The 22,051-nt window shown below is 33.3% G+C and overlaps 5 protein-coding genes across 7 annotated transcripts in view; 3 read left to right on the top strand and 2 right to left on the bottom strand.

Moving 5' to 3' along the window:
- LOC147066533 (V-type proton ATPase subunit d-like) overlaps positions 1–22,051 on the top strand; it is a gene marked incomplete at its 5' end in the record, with an annotated part of 45,707 nt that overhangs the window by 10,367 nt on the left and 13,289 nt on the right. The gene's annotated exons all lie outside the window — the stretch shown is intronic.
- On the top strand, positions 271–9,238 carry Wwox (WW domain-containing oxidoreductase). 3 transcript variants are annotated; one of them, XM_085955797.1, is made up of 7 exons: positions 271–453; positions 828–965; positions 2,308–2,548; positions 4,785–5,050; positions 5,592–5,771; positions 6,627–6,891; positions 8,962–9,238. In XM_085955797.1, exons 2-7 carry the CDS (start codon positions 871–873, stop codon positions 9,142–9,144), a joined length of 1,230 nt encoding a protein of 409 aa, XP_085811923.1. In that variant the 5' UTR covers positions 271–453; positions 828–870; the 3' UTR covers positions 9,145–9,238. The 3 variants fall into 3 exon arrangements, with proteins under 3 accessions (XP_085811923.1, XP_085811922.1, XP_085811921.1); XM_085955796.1 differs by having other exon boundaries at positions 271–441; XM_085955795.1 differs by lacking the exon at positions 271–453 and having other exon boundaries at positions 721–965.
- Sirup (Starvation-upregulated protein) lies at positions 9,213–10,141 on the bottom strand. Its single transcript, XM_085955801.1, has 2 exons — positions 10,031–10,141; positions 9,213–9,592 (listed from the first exon to the last, which is right to left on the bottom strand). The coding sequence occupies exons 1-2, from the start codon at positions 10,083–10,085 to the stop codon at positions 9,333–9,335; spliced, it is 315 nt and encodes a 104-aa protein (XP_085811927.1). The 5' UTR covers positions 10,086–10,141; the 3' UTR covers positions 9,213–9,332.
- Cog6 (conserved oligomeric Golgi complex subunit 6) lies at positions 10,358–12,606 on the top strand. The gene has a single exon (XM_085955794.1). It carries the CDS (start codon positions 10,480–10,482, stop codon positions 12,358–12,360), a length of 1,881 nt encoding a protein of 626 aa, XP_085811920.1. The 5' UTR covers positions 10,358–10,479; the 3' UTR covers positions 12,361–12,606.
- On the bottom strand, positions 12,637–20,767 carry Tektin-A (Tektin A). The gene is made up of 6 exons (XM_085955668.1): positions 20,614–20,767; positions 19,718–20,032; positions 18,491–18,785; positions 18,177–18,399; positions 12,989–13,149; positions 12,637–12,853 (listed from the first exon to the last, which is right to left on the bottom strand). The coding sequence occupies exons 1-6, from the start codon at positions 20,765–20,767 to the stop codon at positions 12,637–12,639; spliced, it is 1,365 nt and encodes a 454-aa protein (XP_085811794.1).

Raw genomic sequence — 22,051 nt, forward strand, 5'->3', positions numbered from 1 at the left:
TTTGACAGATTGCCATTAGTCTATGGATCGTCCGAATTGGTTTGACGTTTCATGTCAAACCATTTCTGATGGTCCGAGAACGGTTTGATTTTCAATGATACACTGAACCAAACGTCAAATCTCAAACCATTTCCGGTCAACTACAATTTGTATGTATATTGTCTATGGTTTAATTTGATTTGTTTTGTTCATGTTGAAAGAAACGAACCTCTATATACTGTCAGGAGTCGGGACAAGCTGTCATTTCATACACCATAGATCATAGAACTTGTCAGAGAAGAGAGTTAATTCAGTGCTGCCATCATTTTTTACACCGAATTATATAAAATTCGGCGGAAATACGTGGCAGCGAACAACACAGGACCGAGAGAGTTGGAGAAAGCTTGGGGAGGCCTTCATCCAGCAGTGGATTGACCCCGGCTGATGATGATATAAAATGCGGTAAGAAATAAGGTATAATATTTAGGCAAAAATTATAGGTACCTAGTGCGCGTTGAAAATGTATAGGTACATAGGTTTTTTGATTCTCATAAAAAAATAACAGAGAATTTGAGAAATTTTGAAGACTTTTTTAGTTAGGTCCTGCGGACAACATATCATATTAATACAAGTGAATATCACTTGATTTAATTTTATGCGAGGTAGGTAATCAGGCAAAAAGGCGTACCAGTGTAGTAAAAGGTGCAAAGCTATAAAACGTATAATATCTATATTAGACGTATAGTATTATCTATGGCACTTTGTTTGACAGATATATTTTATTATTCGTACCAAGCTTTGAACTATTATTATATAAATTTGAATATGATGTCTCCCTTTTGTACCAGATAAGCCGAATAAACATAAATTAAAATAAATACTCGAATAACCATGCCTTTACATCTACCGGATTCAGACAGTGATGATGAACTACCACCAGGATGGGAAGAAAGAGCAACCCAGGATGGATGTGTGTACTTTGTCAAGTAGGTATCTTATAAAGTAATATTAAAAACAATAACTTTTGCCTTCTCACAATGCTTAATTGTGAATAAAATAAATTGTATAATGGCAAATAAGTACCTAGATATAATAATTTCTTGACAAGAAGTCATCACGTTATTTGTTATTATTCTCCAGAAGGCTAATATACTATGGATAAAATTTGGATAATAATATATAAATCGAATATGTAGAGACAAAGGCGATTAAAACACTTTTAGGCATAAAGCCCATTGACGCAGCGAGTGCGGCGCTCGCGCAAAATTTCTACAAGTGGCGCGTAAATCATCAAAAATACAACGTAATCAAATACGCCAGTGCCCACTGGACTTGACGATGCCTTGCGCCCCGCCTGCCGCATGAGTCACCGTTTTTCGCTTCTCGGCGATACGATTTAATGAAAATACAAAGAAGTCCATTCATTGAACACGGCTACCAAAATTACGCTGCTCGAGGCGTCGTCGATCGACGGGCGAAAAGCAATTATTTAATAACAGGGAACTCTTTGTTCCGTGTCCTATATTTCGCTGGTTGAATAATGTCGTCGTAAATATTAATTACAAGCCCCGAAATAATATAATATTTTTATTGCTTTGTTATGAGAGACGCTGTAAAAATAATTATTTTGTGCTGCTTGGGCCGCTTATTACATAGGTGAAGGGTAATGCGCGGGAAGAGACATGTGATTATGGTTATGAATAAACGCTTCATACGCCGACTTCGCCCGCTCGACGCGTTCTATGAGCACTATCGCTTAGACGGAATGCAATACAATGTTACCAAAATCAACAGGAATCATAGGTAACATTAGCTTTCTGGCCCTCACTGGAAGCAGCCATTGTATTGTGATCAATGAGCCCATATTATGTATATAATACCCATACCCATAATGGTAAATGTGCCGCAGAGGTGGCCATGAGATTTTACAACTTTCTTCTTAGACCAAACCAAAACTAGCCTAATCTAACCTACACCAACCTAATATTACCTCGTATAATCTTAGTTTGTGATAATGGTGCATCAAAATGTATGAAAATTTCAAATCAACGATTATTGGATTGAAAAGCTGATGCGCCGACAGAAAAAGGTATTTATTATAAATGTCTACGTGGAATAAACTGTTTTCGTAAAAAAATAAATATAAAAGCTCATGGCAACCTCTGCGGCACAATTACCAAAGTAATTAGTATAGGCCCCAAAATTCATGTATCGTTGCCGTCCAGCCAGACAACTGAACTGAACTTCATGAACACTATATTTCCGACCAAGTGATGTTGAATCAAGCTTAGTACCGGAGATATAAATGTGTGTAATACTTTATTTTAGCCACTTGACTAAAGGCACGCAGTGGACTCATCCTAGAACTGGGAAGAAAAAGATAGTTTCCGGAGAGTTACCATATGGTTGGGAAAGAAAAATTGATGAATCTAATGGAGGGATAATATTTGTAGACAATGAAAATAATCGAAAAACCTATACCGATCCAAGACTTGCTTTTGCTACTGAAGAAAAATCTCATAAAGATGACTTCAGACAAAGGTTTGACTCATCTACCGCTGCCCTTCAGGTGAGTTAATCATTTTTTCAATTAGGCCATCTTATAGATCCATGGTCCCTCACTAGCATATTGAAACAGCCTATGGCGGTTCCAAGAATCCCTGCCATCCCTGTCAGCTGCACAGATTCACCTTGTTGATCAGGGGTTCCTGTACTTTCATTTTCATCAGGAGCACATTTATAGCCAAAAATGAAATGGCAGACAATTTTTTTCCAATGAAACTTAGACAGAGATTAATCATTGTCTTCTTTATATTTGTTGTTTGTATAACATTATTTTGTCAGTATTATAACTAAGTTAACTAAGTTAGCTGCAATGTATTTTCTATCTTTAAATATGATCTCAATAAAACATGAATTAGGTACCTTATAATATATTTGTCTTGATTTATCTGTAACGCATGAAAGAAAACATAATATGTAAATGTGTAGGAGAGAGCGAGAGAGGGAGAAGACGTTTTCAATGGAGTATTGTGAAAGAAAAACACGTAAACGCAAATTCTAAATTTGTAAAATAAACTGACACGAAAATAAAGGAATCATTTATTTTAATCGGTCGTGTTGTGAAAGAAAAACAAATGATAGGGTAGTCTCATTGTAGTTTGACAGATGGTTTTAAAGTCTAAATGTGATTTTAATCAAAATAATTTATGTTGCAGAACTAAGCCACATCCAAGAATGTCGACAGGTGGTACTGCCACCTGGTAATTGTTTTTAGTATCTAATTATATATTTGACAAATAAATAATATTAGTTCCATTTTTTTAATAATCCCTAGTGAAATACCCTGTACTGATAAAATTTTAAATATTATTTACGTTGAATTTATAGGTTTGTTGTTTTTTATTTGGAGTCCTTATTTTTAGACACGTCAAAAAATAATATACCGTTACAACTGAACACCCGCACAGCTATAAATAGACTAAGTCTGCATCTTTATCCCGCTAGGTGGCAGCACTGCTAATTGTGCTTTAACAAATGTCGGAAGTTTCAAACATTTATGAAGTAAATTAAGGTGCTTGTTTAACCATTTATTATATTCAATCAAGCAACACAAAAATTCAATTGCAAATATTTTTATTAATCGATTTAAAATATTATAAGTGATATTTTTGTTTTTTTCTTACATTTTATAAAGTGGTAAAGGCACGGTTTAATTTTTTAAAAACTAACAAACACTATCTACTATTTATGTCAGATCTTAACAGTCTACCTGCACCCTTCACCACTAGTGAATGATAAGCTCTCTAAGCATCCCATTTCTGATAATATCTAAGCACTTACTCCCAATTGTCGCTGCAAGCATAATATATTCTCAACGATTTGTGGAACTTTGGCCTTAGATTTCTTAAGGTATCATTTCTTGCTGTAAACCAGCACCGTCAGAATGTCATTGAACATTTTTCTTTGGATGTGACATTCCACATATAGTTGAATGTCGCTCCGGGTATTCTCATTTGGATAGTGAGGTCCGTTTGTGAAATTCCATCTCACATGATGTCCACCACCAGGTACGTGGACAGGTATGTTATACCATTTGCTATATCCTGTGCTCTTTGAATCCAATTACTAAAGCCAGCGGTTTCACGCGTTTGTCTGCCAGTCTTAAAATTCATGATTGAATTCTTTCACAAGTTAATTTATTAACTAGATTCAAATATAAGACCTTTTCTCTCAAAATCATAATATTAGGATTCATTTCAACATACCACTGATTTTTTCTGTGGTCGCCAGAGTTGAAGCCCCAATTTTTTCAGGTCTGGTTCCAGTGCATAAATCAAGACCGTGGTTCTGGTTCTTTAAAATACTAATATACTTACACGTAGTCATAGAAATATTATGGATATTTTATTTTATTTAAAAAGTCAAAAAGTAGATGTCTTATTACTATTTTTTTAAGCTGATATCTTTACTGGGCAGAGCATATTATGGACACCAAAATTTGTAGGTTATATCTTTTTATTCGGAATAACTAGCTCCAGCATAAGTGATGAAAAATAATAAATATTACGTAATTAAAAAAACAATGGAATTTCCAGAACTCTATAATTTTTAAGGAGTTCCGGTTCCGGGTTCTTATGAAGATTTTGAAGCAATTGTTCTGGTAATAATTAAGGTGTTCTCAGGGTTTGGTTCCATTTCAAGTACAGGTTGTAGCCTGGTCAGTCATAAGAAACTTTTTCAGGTTCTTCTCTGCATATTGTTTACAAAATTATTGAAATTTATTTTTATTACTTTTGGGACAGGTTCTTCACGGAAGAGACTTAACAGGAAAAACAGCCTTAATAACTGGCTCAAATTCAGGGATTGGATTAGAGACAGCCAGTTCATTGGCGAGACATGGCTGTAAAGTAATAATGGGGTGCCGTAACATAAACGAAGCCAATAAGGCTGTGAATATTATTAAGGCTGAGAAGAAAAAAGCTGGAGATCTTTGCATTCCATTGAAACTAGACTTGTCATCTTTGAAAGATGTGAAATCATTTACTGAAAATCTTGCAGCTCTTACAAAGTAAGTACTAAAAGAATCATAGATGTCAGTCGATAGTGAAACAACTTTGATGGATTGATCCATTTCGTCATTAATATATAGCTATTGAATGTATGCCTCAGAAACGTACGCATTTGTTTTGTTTATTATTTTTGTGTTTCAAATTATGCATCTTCAATAACGAATGCTACAATACAACAACAAAAGTAGTTGAAAGAGGAGCTCATCGTGACTCTGTTATTATGAACCACTTTGACGATTTCAATTTGAATGTTCGCTCCCGACTGATTAATGATTTTTGTAAATGTTTTTGGGGAAGAGACGACGAAAAAAAACAAGTGTATGTGTTCTTCATGATTTCTAGTTAGTACAATCAAACCGTGCGAACAAAACAGCCTCTTCTTGTCCTTAGTTTTCGGAGAAATACGACCCTGTCTGGGCGGTCTTGGCAATGTTCTGAATATTGACTAATTAAATACATATTTGAATCAAACTAAGAAATATGTTTTTTTCCTCAGTTAATGAACGATTTATAAATGGTTTTCATTTCCTCTTTTTTTAGGAAATTAGATATATTAATATTGAATGCTGGCGTTTTTGGACTTCCACACTCGGTTACTGAAGACGATTATGAAACAACATTCCAAGTCAATCACTTGAGTCATTTATATTTGACTTTGCTGCTTGAGAAATTCTATACTAGTGGAACAAGAGTAATATTCGTGTCTTCTGAATCACATAGGTTTGCATAACATTTTTTTTTTTAATCAACTATGAATAATAATATTATTTGACGGATAAAACAAGCAACTGAAATGCCATATAGCTTGACACAAAGCAAGACATCTTTCGACTTCTTCTACCCTCAATTTATTATTATTGTGTCATGAATTAATTTCAATCTAAAATTGTAACAGCGGGTTTTTTACAAGCTTTCATATATTCAGCGACCTACCATTAAATATGTAATAATTATTGTATAATTATGCAATATTGTGAAATGTTTCAGTAAAGTTAAATACTAATGTGGTTTGGATCGATTCGAGTATTTAATTTTTGAAAAATTGATACCAAGTCATAATAAAAACCGTGTGTTGTGGGTGGGGCATTAACTATCATTGCAAGTTTTAGCTCAAAACTCGACATAAAATGAAATTTTTTAGGCTGAGATCCATAAAATGTAACATTTATTTACCTATGTTTAACCGAAGAAATGTTAAAATCAAAATAACTGCGAAAGCCTAACCTAACCTAACGGACATTGTCAGGTAAGAATTATTCAAGTATTACTGATTGCATAGGCCCGTATTTTACACATTTTTTATACATTAAAAATCGTCTTTGCCACTAGCCACAATTTGGTTGAATATTTATATTTATGTATATAACACCTGAACTCACTTTTTTCACTTAACAAATTTTCTCCAGTTTTCTTTTAATACTAACTATAATTATCATAAAGTACACCAGTGCATCTATTCTATACACAAAACTGCTTTCGGTCCGTTACGGCAGCTAAATAGGGTAGGAAAGTATCGAATTATTAACACTTATTGTTACAATTACAATAATTTCAGATTTTTCAATTTCATTTCAGATTCGCAAAGTTCGCTGTTCCGACTGACTGCTTGTCGGGAGACGTATTTTCGCCGAGCGCCGAAAACTTTGGAAGCATGATGGCTTACAATAATTCAAAACTGTGTAATGTTCTATGCGCCAGAGTCTTAGCTGATAAATGGTTGGCCAAAAATATTTGCGTCAACTCTTTACATCCTGGAAATTTAGTTTCAACAAATTTAAGTCGTAATTGGTGGCTTTATAGATTATTTTTTGCGTTGGTGAGACCATTCACCAAATCCTTGGTAAGTATCATTGATTTCTTACATTCGTTAAAGATTCTAAGTATAGAGAGAGTTAGCGAACTAGTTACTTAGTTTATGAAAACAAAGCGTGGAGAAACCCCCAGCACGGTAGAAAGATTGATATATGAGACATATATCGTTGGTGTAACTGAAATACAGCGAAAGTTCTGAATTCTGTATATATATGTTATAAATGACAAAAGTGAATTAATTTTTTTTATTTTGTTGTATTCTTTGGTTCGGCGGAGGATAGGTATTGCAGGTGAGATACGGTAGTAGTTGTTTGTGATGATAGAGGAGGCGAGATTTTATTTACTGTTTCAAATAACTACAATGGTACAATCAATATAATATAATAAATATAACGGTAGTTCGGTGCAATGTGTCATTGACGGAAACTTGTAATCGAGTGAGATGTCCAATCGATTCTGACCCGCTATTTATACACATTTACACTATGAAATAATATTAATTCGCAATGTCATGAAATTGCAGATCCGCTATCTCATAACATTACGAATCATATTATATATAAGTACTGACTGATTGTAAGAGAAAAATGAATATTTAATAAATAATATTATAATTGAGATCTGGGTTACAGGAATCCGATGACAGCCACAATTTTTATAGCATTAAAATCATGGTCATAATAGAATTGCATTTATTTAGTACTATCTACATGCAAAAAAATCGGTACCATGAATAAACAGAACATTATATAACAAAACATGAACAAACAGAACACGGATAAACAGAACTATGACATTTCAGAAAAATATAACATTTAATATTGAAATTGTCGTATCTCTATTATCTTGTATAGATTTTTAATAACACAGGTTTTCAATACGCCATAAACAAATCAAATCATATAATTTCCGCATTTCTAATAGCTGGAAAGCCTCAATTCAATGGGATTTGACCCGGTGTTGCCGGCAAGCTAGGTGTTTTTCGTCTTAATCAATATAATATGTTGAAAACGCTTGGGTGGCTAGATACAACGAAATAATTCTGTGGGGTTATGCATGATTATCAAAATAAAGCAGATAAATTATTGAGGTGTATTTAATTAATAAGTAGATATGACAAAAATGAATGTTTTATTTTTCCACTGGCTGTTCTGTTTTGTCCGGTTACTAAAATAATCACCTTCCGTTAATAATTCGACAATAAAGAATGCGAGACAATCAGTTTTATTATATTAAAATGTAATGGCCGCGATTTCATATCACTGTATGTAGTGTAAAGGATGGATGCGGGGATCGAGGAATAGATAGATATGTGAACAGGGCCGGTTCTAGAGAGTGCATGGCCCGATTGGAGCATTTTTGCATAATGCCTTGAGTCAGCCTAATGGGTTGAGCAAGTGACTAACATCTATTTCTCATCAAAGCAAACTGTTAATACAAACTCCACTCTGCAGAGGCCTAGATGATCCTCTCAGGATCGAACATACTTAGTGATGTAATGTAAATATTCCTGAGATAAAGGTCTTGAAAATCATTATTAGAAGACATTTTTGAATAATGGGTTTCAATAAATTTTCAGTATAGATAGATTTACAGATTAACGAATATTTTTTGACTATTATCTATGGCTTGGGTAGGCAGGGTTTAATTTAATTTAAAAAATTATTGCCACATTGTCTTTGTTCAATGAAAATAAATATGTTTGACTGACAAAGTGTGCACTATTTTTGTCAGATCGCTCATAGCATACCTAAACTATTATGGTTTGGTTAAGCAGGGTTTAATTTAATTTTAAACACTAACCAGCACTATCTCCAAACTGTAGTCTTACGAGTACTTAAATGAAATAAAATAAGTATGACTGACAAAGTTTAGTATGTAGTATTTATATCAAATCTTAATAGCCTATCTCTACCCCGCTCCACTGATAGGAACCCCCCCGCGTTTTAAATATTTTACAATCAAATATTTCATTCAACGTGAAGGCCAACGTTTTTTCTTGTAGTTTCATTTTTTTGTTATTATTGTCAATATTAAACATGCCGATCGTCCAAACTGACGTGTCTATCTGTTAAATCTTTTGTTTTTGTAATTCTAGCAACAAGCAGCAAGCACCTCCGTGTATTGTGCGACAGCTTTGGAATTGGAAGGAACTACCGGCTTATATTTTAATAATTGCTATCGTTGCGAAATGAGTGATGTAGCCAAAGACTATGAACTCGCTCAGAAAGTGTATGATATTTGCGTCAATATGATACAGTGCCGAATGGGTCAATTTTAAATGCCAACGTTGTATAAGATGTTGAATTCTACTGCCAAGAATCAAAATGATATTTTACAATCCGTCAGTTCAAAATAAAACGCTTTTTATATGATCTTACGTGTTATTATTATTATTTATACCACAAATACTAAAAATACTGACCTATCAAATAAATATAATAAAAGCTACAGCAATTCAAAGAAAAATTAGAAGTCTGAAACTCGGCCCTTTCTCTCCCAGTCTCCATAGCGGGTGGGTTCAGGTCCTCTGGGTCCATTTATTTCACCTGTGTGTGGGTTTGTGTTATTTGGCCATGGAGGGAGTGGTTCTTTTTCTTGAGCTGGGTGATTGAAGGGTTGTTCTTCGAGCTTTCCCAATGGTGCCTTCTCTCGAAGTTTTTCTTTAAACTCTTTCATTTTAGAACTCATTGGTTTGTCTTTATCTGAGGATGAGCTGTACCTTTGAACTGTTAAAAGAAAATATGGCAAATTCAATATATTTGGATGAATGTCTATGTAATCTGTGTAGGTACTACATAATATTATGTATGTAACAATAAATCTCAACACATTATATTATAAGATATAATCGAAAGGTTCGTGATTTCACAAGCGTATATTATGACGAATTTACTGAAATAAAATAGGAACAGTTTGAAGGAAAACAATTTTATTGTGGGTGTATTAATCCATTGAAACCAAAAACGTATCAAAGTAGTAAATTAAAACAACGGTAAAGCTATAGTATTCGATATCGTCCTTATGGTTAAGGTGTTTTGAGACCAAAACTAATTATTTTTGGGTTATGTACCTACTAGGCTGTATTCTGTTATGGTTTGGTTTTTGGTCTCTAAAGACCTCGATACGGCGTATTATAGTTTTACTAAAACAGTTTGTATACTCACTAATTCTATTACTGCAGTTTCGCAAACGTAAGAGACTTGTGAAACATTTTTCCATTTTGTAAAACGTCAAAATCTACAAGGTTATGTTATCGATGATCGGTCTAATTACCATAGACTAAATAAATAGTTTGCCATCATAAAAACTAGACTAATTATTGATCCGGTCGTATTTTAACAAATAACATGTTTTTCTAATAATATTAAAACATTTATGATTCAAAGATACGGCCAACACATATCTATTATTGCCTAATGCTGACGAGTCAAGAGAATAATATTAAATAAAAGAATCATGCATACTGGCAATTCATTTAAGAACGTCACAAATTGGTTATCTATGGCTGTCAGTATGCAAACGTCAGTTGACTGTCAAAATATTTTTGCTTTTCTCGTTTTGTCATTATTGCTGTCTTATTTTAATATCATTCGTTTGAAAAAATAACGGTAACATGGGTGCCGAAAAAGACGAGAAGTCTGATGTGAAAAAGCGCATAGGAAAAATTTTAGAAACTCGCCATGAGACTGAAAAAGAAACAATAGATGCATTGAGAGCTCTCTCAACATTCTGTACAGTTAATTCATCATTGGCACGAAGAAATTTGAGAAATCAAATTGAAAAGAGAAATTTAGAAACATACGAAAATTTCGTTCGCGCCTTTGGAAAAGTTAAAAATCATTTGGATTTGATTTATGAAGATGTCCTAAAAATTAATTCCACTATTGAAAATATGGCATCTCGCCTTCAAGATTCCAAAGATAAAACTCACCATTTAATATCGCAGACGAACTCGCTTCAAGACGAAAAGAAAAAAGTCGAAAAGCAGCTAATCTTAGCTGATGCCTTTATTTCTCATTTTCAATTGACGGCTGCCGAGAATGCCACATTACACGGTGTCACCAGGGACTCCCCGATTACGAAAGACTTCTTCACTGTCCTCGAACGAGTCGATAAACTGCACAACGATTGTAAAATCTTGATTCATTCTGGTTTTGAAACTGCTGCTCTAGATATCATGGAAAAGATAAGCCTTCACCAGGAAGCGGCCATCGAACGGCTGTATAGGTGGACTCAGCACGGCTGTCGGAATTTTGATGTCACGGATCATACGTCTTTGATACCTACCGCCATGTGTAAACTGCAAACTCGACCGGTTTTATTTAAGTATGTCGTCGATGAGTATTGTACTGCAAGGAAATCAAATCTTGTCCGTGCATTTATTGATGCGCTGACAAAGGGTGGAAGTGGCGCTGGAAAACCTATTGAGCACCATGCTCACGACCCGAAACGTTACATTGGTGATATATTAGCGTGGGTACATCAATCGCTACCGATCGAAAAAGAAAACTTGACCCTTCTTTTAAAGAATGCAGATAAAATAAATACGAAAGAAGAAATTTATTCAGCCCTTGTAGAAATCACCGAAGGATTATGTCATCCGTTGAAAGTGAGGGTAGAGTTGATTCTCACATCCGACCGTGATGCAATTCTATTATGTGTCGTGACGAATCTTATCCGGTTTTATAGTAAGATCCTATCAGCTGATATACAAGGAGGTCTTCTTTTGCTGACACTGAATGAGTTACAGCAACAGAGTGAAAACGCATTCTTATCAGCAATCGAAAAGAAAGTAATGGCTGACCTTTTGCATGGAGTCAAGGCGCCTCCGTCTGATTTGACACCTTCTTCAGTTGTTACTGATTTATTAAGCTTTCTACGAGAAATTCTGTCAATCACTTCTGCATCCGATCCAAACGAACGTTTGGACATATTAAAAGCCGTATCTTGCATCATCGATCCACTACTGAAGGCTGTTAATGAAACCGCCTGTCATCTGTCTACGACTGATATGGCCGTATATTTATTGAACTGCATTTACCAGATCCAGTGTACTGTTTCTCTTTGTCAGTTCACTAATGATTATAATGAAAGGTTGCAAGCGCAGTCGGATGCGCAGATGGATACGCTGACATCAGAGCAGGCGAGTTCTCTTGTAGCAAATTTAAATCTGGGGCCTATCTACACGATAATGCAGGAGCAAGAGAAGGGTCCTCTCTCAATGGTGCCGGGAATGGAAGCCGTAATGCTAAAATCGTTTATGAATAAATTTGACAGTTTTATTGCAATGCCTGATGTGTTCCTGTTACCTCAAATCACATTGCTAATGAGCAGTTCAAATAAATCAACTGTGCAAAAGAGATCTTTCGAGGTGATAATCGCAATCTACAAACATCTGTATTCCACTGTTCATGATCCAGCAAATAAGTACGAAAATCCTGACTCAATAGTGCGTAGAACGCCCGAAGAAGTAGCTGAACTGCTGACGTTATAATTTTATGCAATCAATGTACAGAATGCACCGCCTGATGATTATAAAAATCATTAACTATTCATCAGAATACACTGGCAAAAAAAATAGCGGCAACCGGCAAGCAGATTGAAGATGGATGTTCTAACAAAAGAACCTTATTTCTTGTATATTATATATATTATGTTTAATTAACATGGTACAAGGAATTACATAAAATTACAATATGTCTATATGTAGAGATAATAATAAAATAAGCTACAAGGTTTACTGTATTTTTAAATATACTGTTGGTCTTTTTCAATCGTGGCCAGAAAGTTTAGTCGCTGACGGGTAAAATGACCTTACTGCTTGACATCTATCCCTATCTATTGTAAGCGACTTCTTCTTAACTATGATGTCTCTCTCTAAATCACCTCTGCTCTTCAGAAGTTTGCCTCGCACTTCATTAGCATGGTGCAATTTATCACGTAGTGATGTCATGCAGTCAGATATCGTTCTCACCTCTTGTATCAATCTGAAATATGCAAAAAAGCATGTATTAATATCACAATGAAATTACTCACTCTGGTAATCTATAAGTTAGAAATTGCAGATTTTATTTAAATATGTATACATAATATTACTTAATAAAAAATAACAACTTGCTAACCCGAGTTGTGGAGGATCTCGACAGTGTTCAACATTTGGTCTTCCCAAAATGGAACGATTGTCCAATCTTGTTTGCACCACTTTCATGGAGAGATCCATTTTTCGCAATGCCATATTCAGCTCTTCACAAAGATTTTCAACTTCTGTCAATTTTTGTAGTATCTAAAATAGAATGATGCATTGTTTTAAACACTTTTATCAATTCAGTGTGCGAAAGGAAAAGTGATATAAGCCTAAAATATTATTCAACACATCCCCTTTCTCATTTGCATTATTAAATTTTTTCACACACAGAATTAATTATTGATGGAAAGATATTGTATTAATTGATATAAATATAAAACATAGTACAGTCCAACTTGGTTATTGCGAGGAAGATGGGACCGACTAAATTTGCTCATTATATATTATAAGCGTTACTCGTTATATCAGATATATAACATATACATAATATAACAGATAATAGGTATTTTTAAATGAGCGGTCACATTAGATAAAAAGTCGAAAATAAAAAATCTGAAAACCATCTCCAAACCAAACCCGAAACAAGCATGGCATTCATAAACTACAAAAGAAGTTGTTTATTGTAATGAACGCTGGTTGTAATGAACATACGGACTTCACAAACCTTGGATTTTTCAAACATATCGACTGCCTCATGTAATAACACACCAATTCGAAATAGTGTGTTTTATGTTTTTTGAGCTATTGTTGCGTAGAAAAAAATACCACACCAGCCAATTTTTTTTTGGATTTTTTTCTCGAAAAACACCCAAAATACTGTTTAAAATAATACTCGTAAGTAGAGTTATGATTATATAACATTTTTTGTAAAATCTTAAATTACATGGAATAATAATCCACTTGTAGTTGGTGTGTTATTACTCGGAAAAAATATACATGCTCCCTACACAAATCATTTTAGTGTATCATTTAACTATGTTTTCACCGTGGAATATGACACTAATTCAACTTTCACCTTCAAATCTCGCCTTTATCAACATATAACAACACTGTATTGAAAAATCATTATCCTTTGTAATGAATCGCACCTACTTTCATTATCACAAATTGCTTTTGTGATAGTAAAAATGTATTATTTTTGTTATTGTGTACAAATGTACTATCGGCCTATGGTGGGTATTATTGGAATTTGAATTTAAATTCTAATGGATTTAAGTTATGAACTATTCCATTTAATTAATATGTCCCCAACTAGATCTCGGCGAATATTACAAGCTCAAGAGACTAATAAAATAAAGGATGGAAACAATAAAAAAATAAATCTCCTCCTTCAGACAACACATTTTTAGGTTATAATTATAAATGATTCAACCTTAAATATTCTGTCTGTACCTACTATTGGCTCCTACAGGATGTTCAATGTTTATAATATTCTGTATTTCGTAATATAAACTATAACTTCTCTCTTCCTATCATTAGTAAGCATCATATAAATGCATATTTGCACCATTAGTTTCCAATTTACAACCTAAAATAATTATTCTTCTTGTATTGATTCCATGACGACTTGTGATAAGTAAATAAGGTAATACTTGCCTATTTTTGCATATGTGTTGACCTTTTTACTATATTTTTATGATAAGTATGGTAGTAAAAAAAGTCTAAAAGGCTAATTGCATGTTTGGGTGAAAATTGGATAGTCCACGATGATAAACAGGTTGATTTTATCCCCATCTGAAGACTCCGAATAGTCCTAGTGATCCTGGATTGTCGGATTTTAGTTGTTCTTCCAGTGTGCCATATATGACGCAAAAATTTGGAGGAGATTTGGGAATGATTGATGATTTGATCGAATAAATTACGAAATCTCCAGCAGATCTTACACAGAATGAAATATATCGCTCTATTTCAGAGCATAATAAATAACAGTATACTTCGGTCAGTACTTTGCCACCTTTAAACATAAATGCACTTGTAGACATCACGTTGTCCCTACTTAGTGCATCTGTTCAAATTATTTCCACTATAAATTGACACACCTGAATCGAGAAAAAGAAGAGAGCTGTAATGTAAGACTTGTGTAAAAGGAAGAAAGCCAAAAAAGCATTCAATGCAGGTGAAGAATATGTGAATGAATATAAGAATATTTGAATACCATGGAAGCACTGTATAAAAATTCTTGCCAATTCAAATAAGTGCCCAAAAAATGATTGAATCCGAACGTCAAGTTAGTTTTGATTCATTTTGTATTATTGGCAATCATGAGAAACAATGGGATTACATCTTACGATATGACAAGTCAGTGCAAAAGAAAACCCAAAAACTACCAGCTTCTTTAAGACGTTTAAAAGCACTTATTTATGGTTTGTCATGCAATAACGAAATAATAAAAGTATGTAAAACTATGTTTTTACAAACACTTTCAATTTCAAATATGTGGGTGGTGAGTGCTTTTAAAAAAAATGAAGAGTCAGAATTGCTATTGTATAGTCAAGGCAGACACAACAACCGTTCTCATGCTCATGAAGCAAAAATAGTGTAATTGAACATGTTAATAATATATTTTATAAGAAAAGAATCCCACTATGTTATAAAAAATAGCCAAAAAGAATATTTAGACGAGAATTTGAATATGGTGAAAATGTTTCCCCAATATAGCATATGGTTTGGATCAAAATAATATCAATTTCCAATTGCTACTGAACGCCAATATAAAGGCATATTTTTCTCGTATTTCTTCGTCTGAACAGGAACGGAAACAATAATTGAGTAAATTAAATATTTAATAAAAAATAAAGTGATTATCAGCAACATTTATTATTTACAGAACGTTCAAGAGAAATGAATCAGGGTGATATAAATCGTGCAAAAGAAAATCACATTACAGCTGTTAGAGCATGTTTTGATTTACAAAAGTTTTAACTGTGTCACAAAGTGAAGTACGAGTCTTTCATTATAAGGGAAAATAATATGCCATCTATAATCTCACTGTTCATGATAGGATGGCTATTAATTGTTATCTTTGGCATCTACAAACAGCTAAGTGAGGTGCGATAGAAATAAGTAGCTGCATAGAAGTATAGAAGTCTTATAAGTACTATTTTTACATATTTTAAATCTAATTTTAAGAATACAGTTGTATATTAGTTGATAGTTTTCCTAAACTTAATTTAAAAATGTTTAATTTATATAACGTTTATAATTATCCATGTAGGTACCTATTTACTTGACAATGCTGCAACGTAATTTACGTAAAATATATAGGTAACAAACTATCCTGTAATTTCTTAATTTATACTATCAATCATTATTATGTTGAGTGGAATATTCATTAAGTAACTTTTGCAATTATTTTACTATAATATTATGTTCTGTAAAACAATTTCCTGAAACTGACTGAATGGTTAAAATACAGTTTATTGCGATAAAATATTGTTTAATTAAAAAATCTCCTCATATTCCATCAGAATATCTAAACCTATTTTTGGTTTAATCAAATATCATCGAGAGAGAAAACACTAAGAGCACATAGTATGTCATTCAAAAAACAAAAATCTCTCTAAGTCGAGATATTTAAGATTATCTTTCAGAATTAGCATGGAAAAAACACCATCTCAAGTTACGTGGTACTTTTTTTATGAAAAAAAAAAATAATTACGTGGAAAAACACATCAAGTATAGATATATACACCCTCTAAAAATATATAAACGGGAAAAATCACACCAAATCTAGATGTAATATTTTAGTTGTCAAACTTAACGTGGAAAAACACATTTAGGGTATTATTTCCCAAAATTATGTCTTGCAAAAGTTGATTGTATGCTTAAATGATACTCTATTTAAAGATATAAATTATAATTTAAATAATATTTGCACATAATAAACGGCTTTTGCTACACATTTTTTTGAATGGTTTTTTTGCTCTCCTGAAAAGTTGATAATTTAGAGTTAGTGTGTTATTCCATGAGGTAGTCGATTATGCGTGTATACTTTTTTATTATTGTCGGCAAAACACCAATTAGGTAGGTACTTAGACACTTAACTAGTGTCATAAACGTAATCCGGCCCTGGCGGCATCCTGTCCGATCGGATTTTATTGCTTAGGGTCGAAATGTTTTTAAACGATCGACACATTAACAGTATTTTAGCTCGGTATATCCGATAAGTTGCTCGTTATAACAGTGAATAAATGTATGGAAAAAATGATAAACCTAAATGTCAACGAATATTTCCTAATTACATCCGAGATCGTAATAACCGAGTTCGGCTGTATATCGTTGATGTAAGTGCAATAAATACCACAGAAGAGCAAAATTAAGCATTGTCCTGCCGCATTCTGTTAAATGACACAAGACATGTTGGTTGGTTTGTTAAAATTGACCAATAGATTTCTAGTTATTGGCTTTAATCATAATGTAATAAAATATTATTCGAATTACGCAGAAGCACAAGCAGGAAAAAGGTTTTTTATGTCCTAAACATTTTCATAAACGTTTCGCTTGTCGATATCTACTTAATCCAAATAATTCAATAGATTGATCAGTTGACGATGTCTTCCTAAACGAACGAAGCCGGTCTTGAGCAATATTAAATTATGTGTACTAGGTAGGTACAAGTTTCATTTTAATTAAATTTTTTATTACAGTTGAAGTCTAAAAATCTAATTGTCAGTGACACTTAATTTTAACGGTGAATATCGACCTACTCACTGAGATGCTCGACTCTTGCTGAATGAATTTCATCATTCAATAGTATCTGAGGATACTAAATAACACAAAGAACGGCCAAATGCCCATTAGATTGAAATAGTATATAATATTACCATTGGTCTATCTTGTAAACCTCGTTAATTCAAAACAAATATTCTTTCAGGAGACTGTATAAAAATTGTATAATATTTGTTTTAAATGAAGTTTCGAAAATTGATAGATTGTTAGATTTCCTAGTGAAAATGTAATTTTCGACCAAAATGGGATTTATTAGTTTGACAAGATAGACTGATGGTATCGGATTTAGCAGAAGTAGGTTTGTTGCAATTTGTAGTGAATGATCAAGAGGAAGGTCTGCTCTGCTCTGGATTGAAGATGTTATGACAACTTTACCGTTAAGTAGGTGCTAGTTTTGTTATAAACGATTTTCCATACAAAAAGTACTCTCCATTAAGAGAAGACCGAGTAGGTTTTATTCGCTGTTCTTTGTGTGGATTGCAATGTAAATACTATACCTTCGTTAGTTCATCTTCGAGTCTAACCCTCAGCTCGTCAGTGCACGATGCCTTTTCTGCGAGACTTTGATCGACACGATCTGCCTGAGTACGAATGTCCCTCGCAGTGTTGAGTAGTATGGCAACGAGTGCCGCACGAACACACATGGACTGCTGCCTCGTCGCTTCGGCATCTACCAAATTTTCTCTAGAAAAGTGTTCCCAATAGCCCACTGTCGATTGCCTATTGAAATATGTCAAAATGAAATAATATAGTGACAATCTTACCTGTTACTGAACAGTAATTTAATACAAAATTATCAGGAAATACTCACCCTTCTGGAATTCTAACCGAAGCCGGTTTAAGCATAATTGTATTTGACTTATTACTCAATCCGACGTTTAAAGATTCCGTATCGTATGAAATCATTTTATCGCTCCAATCAAATTCCAATTTAGCTTTTGCAGCTTTATTGTTAACCATTTGGGCCTCGACTTCTTTCAATTTGTCATGCAAAACGCGTCTTATTTCTGCTATGAGCGATAGTTCTTTGATCAGTTCTTCTTCAGCACAATCTCTTACTAAATCCGGTTCCAAGCGGTTTGACCTCAGATCCAAGCATTCTCCAGCTGTAAAACACAGTGTCATTATTGGGTCTAGGTCCTAGGAACATGCTTCGCCGCTAATATCGAAAAAATATATTTTTGATAATATGTACCTAATTATTACATCTATATTATCTACTTTTAAATTAATAAAAAATGGTTGCACAATAGCATGCTACCTATGTAAAATTTAATAAAATCATTTCATATGAATTTATTAAAGGAAAGTTTTACACGTAAATAGTGCAGCTATCTAGGGTATTTTTGTATCGAAATATTAGCACTTATTGTAACAATTACAATAAATTAGTTGTAATTGTTACAATAAGTGCTATGTTTTAACAGCATCTGTCTTGGCTGTGTTAACTTTTAGAGCGAGATAGATAGTTTTGACAGTTAAGATGCCTAACTTATTGTAACAATTATAATACTTCAATACATAAATATGATAAACTACCCTCGATAGCGGCCGATAGCAGTCTTGTCTATAGGATAGATGCACAGGTACACTAAATAATCTTTCCTCTTCTACGCTCACTGAAATAGATAGGTAGTTACAAAAATTAAAGAGCAATTATAATACATAATTAACATTACGCGTTAATCGATATTTATGTTTATAAATATATCACCATCATCAAGATCAATTTTTTTAGCCATGTCAGTGAGTGTATAGGGAGAAACATCATTATTTTCAGTGACATTTCGGTAAATGTGCGGTTTTTTGCGACAATCTCAAAATGGCAGATTATGCAGGTAGCAGACGTAGAAACCAATAGCTTAAAAATACATTTTTTCGATACACACAGCGAAGAAATGTGGGGAAAGAATTTTCCAGACATTGTCAGTAGAACATGTTCAAAAAGGAACTTTTCAGTTTATAATTAGGAGTGCAAATTGAATTTTTTATTTTTAAAACCATCAGTAAATATTTGATATAGTTTTTTTTAGCTTACCGATAGATTCTGGCAATAAAAGAACTGCCAGAGCAGCTTTCAATCTTTGGCGATGTTCTTCCAGGACAACAATTTCTTCAAACATTGCCTTAATGGCAAACTCCACTTCAGACTTCCATCTATATATATCCTGAGCTCTATATTTAAGGAGTTCAGTGCTATCACTGAAATCTTTATCAGATACAGCATAAGCCTTCAATAAACAGTTCTTTGACTCAATGTCCAATCTGGAAATGATAATATGAATATATTTCAAATTGCTACAGGTATAATTTCCTCGGTAACGTCCCGCGGATGAAGGCAGGTCATGCAGTGCTTAGAAAGAGTAAGTTTCGTGGAAAGGAGATTTATTTCATCTGCAACATTGATAATCTGTGTTCTTTAGATGCCAGTAGATATGCATGTCAGAAGTTAAAAGATTTTATTGCATTTATGTTTAAAATAGCCGGAAAGAAATAATAAAATATGGTTGGTATTAAATTGAAATATATTAACTAATAATAGAAAGAGGCGCTACTTTGCCCAAAGACGTTACTGAACTTCTTAGCCATGTTCACTCTTTACTATAACTTTTACAAAACCAATGAATAATACCAATATTAATTTGAAATAAGTTTGAGTATTTGGCAAATATATTTCATTGTTAACCTGGCAGCTTCCCGTATTGGCTCTCCCTCTAAAATTTGAGCATTATGGTGTCGCCATTCACCAGTAGAATATCTCGTGATTGAATACTTATCCACAACAGGGCGAGTTCCAGTCATACCAGACAAAGGAGTCCAATCAACATGGCCAGTAGCCCATGGACCTATAGATAACAAATTTGTTGAAACATTTTCTTCACACGATCCTCTATTGTAAGTATTTCATTATCTGTGCCTGAATGTGACATTTACCAATTGTTCCCATATCCACATCTTTGTTAGGACACAGATCATTTTGATGCGGCATATAACATGCAGGTGTATGGGGCGGCTGCCATGGTCGAGTGGGAATCGGAATGATTTGACCAGGGACATATCCACCTTCATCATGGCGATTCGGTAACATCATAACACAATCAATGCAACTGATGATTAATATTAAAACGTTAACGTAAATATGCCTGCAGATTCAGTACTTTCTTTGTGTGTGATTTTACAAAGTAATCTGGTTTTATTGCATGGACAATAAGAAATGAAATTAACATAAATTAGGATTTTATTGATGTAACAAGAATAAATTCTAAATATGTAGGTGTGCTGGTTGTCATAGTAACGGGTCCAAACAACATTACTATTGACCACAGACATGACATTCTTTCATGCGGAAAAGCAAAATCCTAGGTGTATAAATCTTTGTCTGTGGCAAATAATAAAATTGATGATAAACATAATATTATATTTTACCTAGGGATATTAAAACCATGAGAGGTATTGTTGTTTTTATTTAATAAAATGCAATTTTTTGTACTACAGTACTACAAAAAATTGCGTTTTATTAAATAAAAACAACAATACAATGCAGTTCCACCATGAATTGACAGTTAACAAAATAAAAGAAAAAAAACCATGAGAGGTATTTTCACATGTAATAATAATATATCTTGTAAAATTATTTTGGCTAACATCCATTTCTCGTAAAAACAAAAAACTGTTGATATAAATCTCCACTATGTGGAGGCCCATATGATCTTATTAAGATCAGACTTGGTCAAAAAAAAAATATTTTTGGTTAAAAATTAGACTTCTATGCAATAATGTGAGTATTATCGAATATCGACCTCTGTATAAGATTTTCGCACCGATAACATAACTAATCTTTTTAAAAATCCTTCCACAAATACTTCCTAAATCAATTATTATCCAAAACTCCTAAATACCAGACGTCAATTTTCCAAGACGAATTTTAACTAAATTTAGCCAGATTTTACTGCCTCTTGAAAAAAAATGGATTTATGCAGAACGTATAAATGTAACATTTTTTTGTCACGCTGGATATTCCAATTAAATTATTTCTATTCCATACCTGATGGTAGAAGATTTTATAAACAAATAAATGTAGCATTTGCCGTCACATTCGCATTACACACTGGAGTGGAATAGGTGCCTAAATTTTATATTACATTACATTGGTGTTTAATGGTAGAACTTAAGGCGAAGTCTTCACTGAGCCTTTTTTAAAGAGGCACCTAGCGGAAAAATACGAAGCTTGCAATTTGAGACATTTTTTTGATAATTTACAATTTCAACTGTATTAATGAATAAATATGTATCTGAAAACATTAAAAATAAAAATATTTTTTATTTTAAGTCAAAGACAAACTTACAATTGTAAAAAATGTAATAAAATGTG

The sequence above is a fragment of the Rhyacophila brunnea genome, unplaced genomic scaffold, assembly GCF_057557595.1.
Source record: "Rhyacophila brunnea isolate RB1 unplaced genomic scaffold, BYU_Rbru_1.0 scaffold_5, whole genome shotgun sequence".
Classification (NCBI taxonomy): Eukaryota; Metazoa; Arthropoda; class Insecta; order Trichoptera; family Rhyacophilidae; genus Rhyacophila; species Rhyacophila brunnea.